At 40.2% G+C, this 12,228-nt stretch overlaps 1 protein-coding gene across 11 annotated transcripts in view; it reads right to left on the bottom strand.

Moving 5' to 3' along the window:
- CAPS2 (calcyphosine 2) overlaps positions 1–12,228 on the bottom strand; it is a 59,321-nt gene that overhangs the window by 21,170 nt on the left and 25,923 nt on the right. For 9 of the 11 annotated variants that reach the window (XR_006291306.1, XM_043547653.1, XM_043547647.1 and 6 more), the window contains 6 exons: positions 10,185–10,252; positions 6,302–6,421; positions 3,678–3,752; positions 2,778–2,873; positions 2,575–2,668; positions 1,307–1,422 (listed from right to left, as the gene is read on the bottom strand). Coding sequence is in view for 10 of the 11 variants with exons in the window: in XM_043547653.1 (XP_043403588.1) it covers positions 1,307–1,422; positions 2,575–2,668; positions 2,778–2,873; positions 3,678–3,752; positions 6,302–6,421; positions 10,185–10,252 (569 nt within the window). In the remaining variant the exon portion in view is untranslated. The remainder of the gene's footprint in view (positions 1–1,306; positions 1,423–2,574; positions 2,669–2,777; positions 2,874–3,677; positions 3,753–6,301; positions 6,422–10,184; positions 10,253–12,228) is intronic. The other 2 variants (XM_043547650.1, XM_043547660.1) reach the window with 1 other exon arrangement.

Here is a 12,228-nt window from a genome sequence, read left to right as displayed (position 1 = left end):
GAATTCCCCTTCAAGAGAGGTTTTCCACTGTAGAAATATACTATATCACATTTCCGTCCTGGATTTCACTGGGCATAGGGAAGAGAGGAAACAAATAGAGAAAGGAGGAGTCCTACCACACATCCACAGCCCACCCTTCTGCAGCAGCACCTCCTTGGGATGAGGAAATGCTGCTGCCCAGGCAGCTGAATCTCCTTTCTGTGGGGAAGGGGAAAGATCCATGTACAAAGTTTCTCTTAGGGACACAACCAGGCCCTACGTTCTTAGTGAAATGCATTAAGACTACTCACATTTCATTATGAAAAAGTTACAGATGTTTATTCAAGTTATCTTCTAAACCAGAAAAGTCACTCGCTCATTAGGTACACTCCAAAGTCAGTGACTCAGTGGCAAAAAAAATAAAATCCTCTAAGTGATATTCTTAGTCATTGTTTTCCACATTCAGCCATGCTGGTGAAGTCAGCGAAGGGCCAAATCTAGCCAAGATAGTCAAACATTTATTAGTCTGCATTGACTAAGATGACAAGGACTAGAGATTATCAGAGGGGTAGCCGTGTTAGTCTGGATCTGTAAAAGCGGCAAAGAGTCCTGCGGCACTTTATAGATTAATAGATGTATTGGAGCATAAGCTTTCGTGGGTGAATAACCACTTCGTCGGATGCAAGGACTAGAGAGAGATTACATGGTTACATTCTCTGGCTTTCAGGTTTCTCAACTTGGCACTGTAAGAGGTGTCTTATCGTTAGGGAAGTGCACCAGTTACAACTTATTCCAGGGATCGGCAACCTTTGGCACGCGGCCCACCAGGATAAGCCCCCTGGTGGGCCGGGCTGGTTTGTTTACCTGCCGCATCTGCAGGTTCGGCCGATTGCAGCTCCCACTGGTCCCAGTTCACCACTCCAGGCCAATGGGAGCTGCAGGAAGCAGTGTGGGCCGAGGGATGTGCTCCAAGCAGAAAGTTTATTCTTTCAAATTAAGTAATCTAAGATGTTACCATCAGAAAGGTTTTAATATGATTTCTATCTAGATAGTTTGTCTTTAAGTTCAAGTTCAGCACCAAAATGCAGAGAATAAGACCTTTAAGGAATGTAAATCTTTTATTTTACAACAGTTAAAGGCTCCTTTGTACATTACTTCAAAACCATTCATTCAGATGTCTAGTTCTTCCTAATAAGAGCCTAAATGCAGAAACTTTTAGAAGAGTCAATAAATTGTATTTGTTTAAAGCTTGTATATAAATTCTTCATTTGGGAAGATATTTGCAAAAAAGGAAAACTAATCAGAAAAGCTAGTCTTTTGCACTTACTTTAGAATGTCCATTGCAGCTTCATCAATATTTGTGACACGAAGGGTAAGTATTGGGTTCTGTTTAATACTTTCTGGAAGGCTAAGATTGCAACTCAGAAAAGTCAGGTTAGCACCCTGTATGTGATAACAAATGAATGATATATAAGCAAGTTGTATATTCTATAAAACATACTATACCGGACATTCATGAAGAACTAGAATTTTTAAAATTTTAACAGGAAAAAATGCTATTTTAGGACACAATTAGAATATGGCACATTTCTAGTTCAGTACTGAAAACACAAAACATGAGATTTTAAAAGTTAGAGAATCAGTAAGCCAAATTCTATGCTAGCAGCTGTACTTATATGGAATGAACATGAATTCCCATCAGAATCTGCATATCTGCCACATACCTAATGATCTAACTCACAACTTTGTTCTACTTGGCCATCAGGGCCCTCTCCCCTTTCACAGTTACGCACTTTTGTAACAACAATATGTTTACAAATCCCTTCCCAGCTGCGGCTTTGTGCCCGCTGGTGGAAAAAAAGTAGAACATGCAGCCTGTTTTGAGACTACCACTGACATCTCTAGTATTTGGCAGAGAGTGAGTGCTTTTATATAGAACAATGGTCCACACTAGAGCTGGGCAGGAAAGGGTTTTCCCATCCTCTAAAAATCTAAGATTTCAATGCATTTGCTGTTTCACAATACGAAAAACAAAAACCTTTCACAATTTTGGCAAAAAAAAAAAAAAAAAAAAAAGAGCATCCACCGCAGAATAGTAACCCATTGGTTAGAGCTCTCATCTGGGATATGCGAAACCCCAGTTCAAGCCCCTGCTCTGCCTGATTTGGAGCAGAGACCTAAACCTGAGTCTCCCACATCACAGCTGAGTGCCCTAACCATTGGGCTATTGGCTATTCTGGGGGTCGATCTCGCTGAACATTCCATCCTAACCTGAGGAATCAGTTTCAAATAAACTTTCATTGAAATTGACATGTTTCCACAAAAAGTTTTGGTTGTGACAAATTGGCATTTTCCAACGAAAAATGAGTTAGTCGAAAATTCCTGACCACCTCTAGTGCAGACTCCTTAAGACTTAGGGCCTCAACCAAAGCAAGCTGAAGTTAGTGGAAAGACTTCCACTGACTGCAGCATACTTTGGATCAGTCGCTTGAATGCTAGATTAGAGTCCTTGCTTCAGGCCAGAATTCAAACAAGCCAAGTGGCATTTCCAAATCATCAGCAGAGTTGATATATTTTCAACAGAAAAATACTTACAACATAAAAGTCACTAAGATCATATTGTTGTCCTTTTCTTTGTCCATGCTGATGACTATAAACTCCTTTCTGAATGAAAGGTAGGGCATTTGTTCTATGAGATAATTTAAAATAAGTTTAAATAATTAAACTTGAAAGTAAATTCTTCTGGATATATTCTGGAGAATTTTTTCTTGAGAATTTTTAACATTTATTTAACCTACCTATTTTTTCCAAATTGTCGATATTCATATACAGTAAGAGATGTGTCATACATAAAAAAGAATCCAATCAGCTCTCTGCAAGCATCACGCCCGTTCCTACAATGGTAATTGAAAAGCAGCATTAGAGTTTTGTGTTTAATGTAATCTATTTCAAACTGAAATGGGATGACTATATCACTATTTTGAAATATACATCTTCAGCAGCAGTTCAATGGCAAATGCCCTACAATATTATTATAATCATTATTTTAAGAATATTACTGGTTTTGATTGCTTTAGCTTAATTTGAAATATTGTTCAATCTAGCGCGTGGTTCCAGTATCTAAGTTCAATTTTAGGCTATTTGTCTAAAATGCCTTCCATAATCAGGTGTGCAGCACATGCAGACAGCGTTTTCACAACTCAACCGACAGATTACATGTATTAGGACCAGCTATGTTCATCATGATCTCTGAAACAAATGGCTGAATGCTCAGCTGCATCCTGAAAGCACTGGCTGCAGCAAAAGACTCTGAAAGGAGTCCTTTATATAACCGATTCTTGGGTCAAATGAGCCTCAGGGCTGTTCTAAACTATGTCAGCATATAACAGCCCCTTAAGAAAATTAAAATTACACATATCTGTGTAATGTACAATAGAGCCCTGCATGGGACTATTTTTAATCTCGCTCCCATCCACTCCTGCTATTATGGCAGCGGGTTCTGTGGGACCTGCGAGATCCCAGTCTCGCTGCAAGTCTCTACACGTCTCTATACTAGACCCATGCAGGGCTCTAATGTACATATTATAAGCACATACTTCTCAACAGATGTGTAATGTATTGCAATTATTCCAATATGCAAAAGAAAATAATTTGTTACTCACAGATTTAAAAAGGAGTTCTATGACATTTATGATTACCTTGATAGAATTCTGCCATCAAAGCGTAACTTATTAGAAAGCACATTTTCCGTTAATGCTGATCTGGTCCTTATTCTGTTAAAAGAATTCAAGACATTTATCAACAGATATATTCCAAAAATGTAAAATTTTGCATTAAATATCAACCATTTCTAGAACTACCAATAAACCTGGATTGTGGTAACCTAGTTATGAGTTGATCCAGGTTACCCTTCCCAGCTAAGTCATAAAGCAGATGAAAAAGCTGGAATTCAGGGAGAGCAAGTTTGGATATCTTTGGGGTCAATGTTACTGTTACGGGGTGCTCCACTCAATGCAGATCTGGCGCCTCAGCCCACAGTTTGCACGCTGTCACTCTGACTCTGGTCTGCAGCTCCTCTCGCTCCAGGACCCACAGCACCTCCTTTGTGACTTAGCCCTCCAGCTAGATCACTCAGCATTCCCTATTCCGGGATACAGTCCATCACAGTGTTAAGCAGTCTTCTCATTCACTGCCTCAGTTCTATGCCACACACTCAGCAGCTGGTAGGGGAACCTGGGTCTGCCCTCTTCTCCGGGTTTCAGTCCAGGGACCATCAGCTCAGCAGTTCTGGGCTCCCTCTCTCTGGCCTCACTGCTCCTGGACTGCTTCCTACACCCTGGTTCTCCTTCTTTCTCTGGGTGTACCAGCTCAAAAGCTTCCTCCTTCTTCCCAGAAAGTGACTGCTGCCTGTCTTCCTGAAGCCTTGCCCAGCAGCTCCCAAGCATTCCTCCTTCTTCCCAGGGAGTGACTGCCCTTTCTCAGCAGCTGTCATCTGTAGCCCCCTACCTGGCTTTACAGGCCCCGCCTGTTCCTGCACAAGTGGGCCTGCTTGCAATTATTTAGTTCTCTGCACCCTGGCTCCTCCTCCAGGTGCAGCCTGGGCAGTTAACTGGCCACCTTAACCCCGGTCAGACCTACATGGGGTGGACATCCCATCACAGTTATTTAGATGTGCTAAGAAGAGTTACAAATCTGTTGACTCTTTTTCCTCATTTTCCTTGGCTCTCTCTTGAGGAAAACCAATGCTGGAAAAGCAATACTCAGAAAACTTAACAAACCTTCTACTTTATCTCAGCACTGAAGTGGCATTCAATACTGGAGCTGAATGTGAACTTACAATGCTGGATTTCAGGATATGCAAGTGTAAGATTGAAGAGCCCCTGGGGAATGGCTTAACACTCAGCCTCTGAACCAGAAAGGGTGACTTAATCAGTCCTTACTATTGAACTGCTCTTCAGCATGGAAATCATTTGGCTGCTGATTCCTGACTCAGAACAACTTCAGAACCTCTCTATATAGTTAGGAACTTATTTTGTTCTCATCACCATAGTAGCAGAATGTCTAGTCAACATCAGTTTCAATTTCTCTAGATCAATTTTACTCAAGTAGAGGCATACCCCGTGGGGAGCACTGAGACTTTCCGAGGGGGGCTGGAGCAAAACTTTAAAATTGCTCCCCAAATCACAGCTTTCATTTTTTTTTTTAAAAGAAAGTAAGTCTCTTACAATTATATTGAGTACTTGAATGCAACTGGTGCAGAATTGGTGTTAACTCAGATAGCAGTGACAATATTTTAAATGTCAACTATTTCACTGGTCATCAAAACATGTAAGAATAGAGAGGAACTATGTACATCAGCACTTCCTGAAGTGTGTTGGGTGTAGGGGAGAGGGGACACACAAAGATGTGTAAGTTAAGAGGTGCCATGGATTGTTAAAAGCCTGCACAGTTGCCTGGGAGGACGAGAGGGCAGCTGTCCAGCTTTTAAAAGCTTTGAAAACTCTGCTCTAGAAGATCTGTACTATGGGATAATACCCACATAAGTTTAAGATGGTTCTTCCACATTCTACATGTGCTTTTGGTAAATCTTTACACTCAAAGAATCATCAGGAAAACAACATTCCCTGAGGCAGAAAAAGCACATTTATCTGTGACAGCCACAGTGCCACTGCAGGAAGGCATGGCTTGAAGCTGTTGGATTAGCCATAGTAATGGATAAAATACATAAAATGGCATGAGGAAGGCTTAATGGAGGCCTAAAACCAAAACCAACTAAAGAGACCCAAAAAGAAAGAAAACCTTTTAAAGTGTAGCAATAACTAATACTAAATATCATACCTCCAAGACTACATATATAAGTAAAAATCCCAACCTTTCCATGAAGTGGGGCTGATGGAGCTAGCATTGAGCTCCTGCTCACTTCCTACAGCAGTCAGAAGTAAATGAAAAGTTGGAGCTGTGCACCCTTTTGAGCACGAGGACACATGTAAGATGTGTGTGAAACACAGACACTGCTATCTAGAAAGTTCCAACCTGTTTTATCCCAGGCATACAAAGTACCCATAACGAAGATCATACAGGCAGTACTCAGAGAACTTGAGTACTTGATCTTGTTTTTGCACCTCTAAAACTGGATGGAACAAACTTTACTACACTCTGCAAAAGAAAAAAGAGAAAGAAAACAAAACAGACCAAGCACGAAAAGTTTCAGCCTGAAAGGAATAGGTTTTGCTAAAGTTACGACCGGTTGAAATTAGGGCTATAAGCCTGTAGCTCAAAAAAATCCCAAACCACCACCACAAAAAAACAAAAAAACCCTTACTTTGTTTCATGTAATGTTCTTTTTCTAAAGCGTAATGGTGCTGTCCCAAGATCTGCAAAGGTCCGATCTCTCTGGTAAGTACCGATATTTGTACTTTGCTCTGGGTCACTTATTACAGCCCTCACCGAAAAAAGGAAACAAAAAACATTACTCTATGGCAGAGGTTCTCAAACTCAGGGGCACCTCTCCCGGGTGTGTGTACGCAGAATGTATTCCGGGGGGCATGAGAAGGTTGGGGGGGGAGGAGCTACTGAGCACATTTTACCCACAGTAATTAATAGTTAGCAAAGCTGATTTCCTCCAGACATATCAGGTCCTCAGGTGGTGCTGTGCATTTGACTCTAGATGGTTCTGTGTATTTTGACAGATTTCTGTTAAATTTGCATAGTATTATACAAAATCACTGCCATCTGTACATTAATCTGTTTGCTGCAACACGGTGTGCACATTTAATTGTAAGCATCGACCACAATCACAGTTTTGCTTTTGCTCTTATTACAATGGATCACTGGCTCTGTTTGACTAAATACCTTACTGTTTTCAAATGTTTAGTGAGAGTTGCATGTTGATTATTTTTTATCGGTGTATGTGTTTGGGCGGGGGCTGTAAACTACTACAGACACAAAGAAGTGGGGCGCAATCAAATAAGTTTGAGAACCATTGCTCTATGGTAAATATAAATTTGTAGGTTTCAGAGTAGCAGCCGTGTTAGACTGTATCCTCAAAAAGAAAAGGAGGACTTGTGGCACCTTAGAGACTAACAAATTTATTTGAGCATAAGCTTTCGTGAGCTACAGCTCACTTCATTGGATGCATTCAGTGGAAAATACAGTGGGGAGATTTATATACACAGAGAATATGAAACAATGGGTGTTACCATACACACTGTAAGGAGAGTGATCAGTTAAGGCGAGCTATTACCAGTAGGAAAGCTGGGGGCGGGGGCGGGGCGGGGAAAAGGACAGGACACCTTTTGTAGTGATAATCAAGGTGGGTCATTTCCAACAGTTGACAAGAACATCTGAGGAACAGAGGGGGGATAAACATGGGGAAATAGTTTTACTTTGTGTAATGACCCATCCACTCCCAATCTTTATTCAAGCCTAAGTTAATTGTATCCAGTTTGCAAATTAATTCCAATTCAGCAGTCTCTCGTTGGAGTCTGTTTTTGAAGTTTTTTTGTTGAAGAATTGCCACTTTCAGGTCTGTAATCGAGTGACCAAAGAGAGTGAAGTGTTCTCCAACTGGTTTTTGAATGTTATAATTCTTGACATCTGATTTGTATCCATTTATTCTTTTACGTAGAGACTGTCCAGTTTGACCATATATCACATTGGTAGATGTGCAGGTGAACGAGCCTCTGATAGTGTGGCTGATGTGATTAGACCCTATGATGGTGTCCCCTGAATAGATATGTGGGCACAGTTGGCAATGGGCTTTGTTGCAAGGATAGGTTCCTGGGTTAGTGGTTCTGTTGTGTGGTTGCTGTTGAATATTTGCTTCAGGTTGGGGGCCTGTCTGTAGGCAAGGACTGGCATGTCTCCCAAGATCTATGAGAGTGATGAGTCGTCCTTCAAGATAGGTTGTAGATCCTTAATGACCTAAAAGTGGCAATTCTTCAACAAAAAAACTTCAAAACAGACTCCAACGAGACACTGCTGAATTGGAATTAATTTGCAAACTGGATACAATTAACTTAGTTTTACTTTGTGTAATGACCCATCCACTCCCAATCTTTATTCAAGCCTATTTCCCCATGTTTATTCCTCCCCCCGCCGCTGTTCCTCAGACGTTCTTGTCAACTGTTGGAAATGGCCCACCTTGATTATCACTACAAGAGGTTCCACCCCCCACAGCCCCCCCCCCGCTCTCCTGCTGGTAATAGCTCACCTTACCTGATCACTCTCCTTACAGTGTGTATGGTAACACCCACTGTTTCATGTTCTCTGTGCATATAAATCTCCCCACTGTATTTTCCACTGCATGCATCCGATGAAGTGAGCTGTAACTCACGAAAGCTTATGCTCAAATAAATTTGTTAGTCTCTAAGGTGCCACAAGTCCTCCTTTTCTTTTTATAAATTTGTAGATCACTTTTGTTCTAAGTCTTGTAAATGCTAGGGTAATATAATCATACTTCACAGGCTGGCATTATTTGTGCATACCTAAGATATATTAAGGAAAATAAGCCTAATCAGTTACTTCAAGCACAAAGAAATGCAAGAATGGTCCATTAGTGCACATCTTATTGTGTTTCATCACATATACTTTTAAATAAGAAAAAAAATTAGAATGTATTTTGCAATCTGAAGCAGCACAAAGTTATTTTCATTCCCTCTGTCCCCTGCAAAGGCTCTATCACTTTCCTCTGGTTCTTTCCAGAGACAGTCAGTGCTGTTACTTATACTGCTGGGTGAGGGTCACCAAACAAAAGCACAAGACCCTTCCTCCTTCAAGGCACTGAAATGATGTCTAAAGTGCTCCAAAGACCTGCCAACTCATGGGTGTTAACTGCCTAGTTGTGGGACATTGGCCAACTCAATCTCTCAGAGCCAACTCTGTAAAACTGGAACAATATTGTCTTACTTCAAAGGAGTGTTGTGCTGATTAATTCATTACTGTTTTAAAAATTTGAGATTCTCAGAAGAAAGGCACTAAAGAAGTATAATGTATTACAAAAGGCACCAATATATTTTGCAGAAAAGCATGCAATTAGCTCTCAAGAGTGTACTGTAAAACACTTAAAATTAGGTTTCAGAGTAGAGACTGTCCGGTTTGGCCAATGTACATGGCAAAGGGGCACTGCTGGCACATGATGGCATATATCACGTTGGATCTACCAATCCACATCTACCAATGTGATATATGCCATCGTGTGCCAGCAATGCCCCTTTGCCATGTACACTGGCCAAACCGCACAGTCTCTACGCAAAAGAATAAATGGACACAAATCTGACAGGAATCATAATATTCAAAAACCAGTAGGAGAACACTTCAATCTCTCTGGTCACTCAATAACAGACCTAAAAGTGGCAACTCTTCAACAAAAAAACTTCAAAAACAAACAGACTCCAACATGAAGCTGCAGAACTGGAATAAATTTGCAAACTGGATACCATCAGATTAGGCCTGAACAGAGACTGGGAGTGGTTGGCTCATTACAAAACCTCAACTTAATTTCCCCAATCCTAATTTCTCCCTACTGTTACTCACACCTTCACATGCATCCGATGAAATGGGCTGTAGCCCACGAAAGCTTATGGTTTAATAAATTGGTTAGTCTCTAAGGTGCCACAAGTACTCCTGTTCTTTTTGTGGATACAGACTAACACGGCTGCTACTCTGAAACCTGTCACAACTTCTTGTCAACTGTCTGTAATGGGCCACACTCTTACCACTTCAAACGTTATTTTTCCTCCCTTGGTATCCTGCTGGTAATTGATTTAACTCGTTAGACTGACCTCACACTTGGTAAAGCAACCATCCAACCTTTCATGTATTTATACCTGCTCCTGTATTTCACTCCATGCATCCAATGAAATGGGTTCTAGCCCACAAAAGCTTACGCCCAAATAAATCTGTTAATCTCTAAGGTGCCACAAGGACTCCTTGTTGTTTTTACTTAAAATTAGGGTGCAAGTGTTAATAAATCTTAATTCTTCTGAGAGATACTTACATCATACTTATGGCATTTAAAATTAGAAGGCTGATTATTTTCATCCCATAAGTATTACAAAAAAATTAAAGAATTTAAAGAATGTTCACAAATTTTAAAAAAATAAAACAAAACAATACAATACTTCCTTCACAAGGTAGGGCACACTTTCAGATAGTTGATTCTTCTACAGTGTTAACTTGTAATTATACTTTGTATATTCTCTTACCTAGATAACTGATCCACCATCACTTGCTCTACTACAGTTTGCTTTCTCCTCTCTGCAGCTACATCCTCCTGAAATGAAAAACCCATTAAGAGCCTATGAGATACAATATTGTAATAAGATAAGATGATTTTCAGAGGGTGCAGTTAAGCAATATGGAATTTTCAAATGTGTCATTTCACTCTCTTACCTTATCTTTTTTTTAAATCAAGAAAATTATACGGTGAATGAGGTTCAGTTAAATTAGAGCCACATAATGCATTCTGATACAGTTAAACTGTTTACATATGCACTAGCTCTGTGTAATTGTATTGTCTACACATAAAAGAGAACTCTAACATTTATGCGGAGGGCCAGATTTCTTTATATTTGCTCCCACATTACTTTCAGTGTATTATTTAAGTGGGACAAAGCATAAGAGAAACTTCCCTCCCTATCCAATGTATCACAGGAATCAGTGCAGATACAAATTATGATTTCAAGCAATGAAGATTTACCTCTACCAATTTGATTTTGTGTTGTGAAAGATTCTTTTATGATTGTCCACTCAATTGTGTATTTGAAAGCAGGTCAGCTATGTGCTGGAATATCTCCTCATCGGATATATGACAACTGGAAGAGTCTTACAGGATTCACCCTATTCATTGGACAGATTATCCCAACTATTCTTCCTTGCTGGTAGTGGGTTTTACTCTCTGGCAAAACCCTATCATTTAAAATATATCAGATTTCTGAACTTCTCTACTGAATTTAGGTTTTCCCTTATTTCCATGACATTTACATAGTTTGTTTTCTTGGGAAGACAAAGACATTGTACACTGTTTTTTTTATGCAAGCTCCCAACCCAATCTGTATACCTGTGATTAGTTATCTACCTCTATCTTTGCTGTCGCTCCCTCTATCTTAGTGCAACTCTATTTCACTAATGTGCTAAATACAGAGACGATCTGTGCCTGAGAGAAGCTTTCCTGGGTAGGCATTTTTACATGTGCAAGCCAAATTCTATATAGACCAAGTCCTACTATAGTTGAAGAGGATGAAAAACTGGTTGTCAATCAAACACCAGATAACTTTAAAGGATAATCACTAACTTTACCAAAGTTGTTATAGAGTTAAGTTGTAAAGGGTATAATTCACAAGTCTCCCAGTAAGTCAGTTTTGCTCTCTGCATAGAGAGCATTGTACATCACCTTTGTGGGCCTAATCAAAGCATTTGACACAGTCAGCAGAGCCAGTCTATTTGCAATACTAGGAAAGATAGGATGCCCATCAACCCTGTTAAGTCTTATACATTCATTCCACAACAACATGAGAATAACTGTCCAGTTTGGCGAGTCCATTTCGGACAGCTCTGAGATGAAACGCAGAGTGAAGCAAGGATGTGTTCTTGCCCCTACACTCTTTCGAATCTTCTTGAATTGTGTGTTTAAGGACATGAAAGATGGAGTGTATCTCCACACAACATCAGATCGGAAACTCTTCAACCTCTCCCGACTTAAGTCAAAGACCAAAATTAAAAAGGTGCTAACCAGGGAACTTCTATTGGCTGATGATGCTGCTCTCATAGCCCATAATGGAAATCTACTACAAGAACTCATGAACCGCCTTTCAAGTGCTTGTCAGGCATTTGCTCTCACCGTCAATATAACGGTTGTGTTAGGACAGAGGGTTCCACAAGATCCTTCAATTACCTTAAATGCAAACCAGCTAGAAGTAATCCAAAAGATCAGCTATGTAGGTTTTACAGTTACCACCAACTTGTCACTGGATGAAGAACTAAATGTTTGCATTGGAAAGGCTACCACCACATTTAGCAGACTAACTAAAAGAGCATGGAACAACTCAAAGCTTAGCATCAAAACCAAAATGCTAGTGTACCAAGCTTGCGTCCTCAGCACTCTCATGTATGGTGGGGAAACATGAACAACATATGCTCATCAGGAGAAAAGATTAAACAGTTTCCACCTACATTGTTTACACCGCATACTCAACACCAAATTGCAAGATACAGTCACCAACGCAGAGGTTATTCAAAGGGCAAATTTAA

The sequence above is a fragment of the Chelonia mydas genome, chromosome 1 (assembly GCF_015237465.2).
Source record: "Chelonia mydas isolate rCheMyd1 chromosome 1, rCheMyd1.pri.v2, whole genome shotgun sequence".
Taxonomy (NCBI): Eukaryota; Metazoa; Chordata; order Testudines; family Cheloniidae; genus Chelonia; species Chelonia mydas.
The sequence above is the reverse complement of the archived record's forward strand: the minus strand, read 5'-3'. Positions and strand labels throughout refer to the sequence as shown.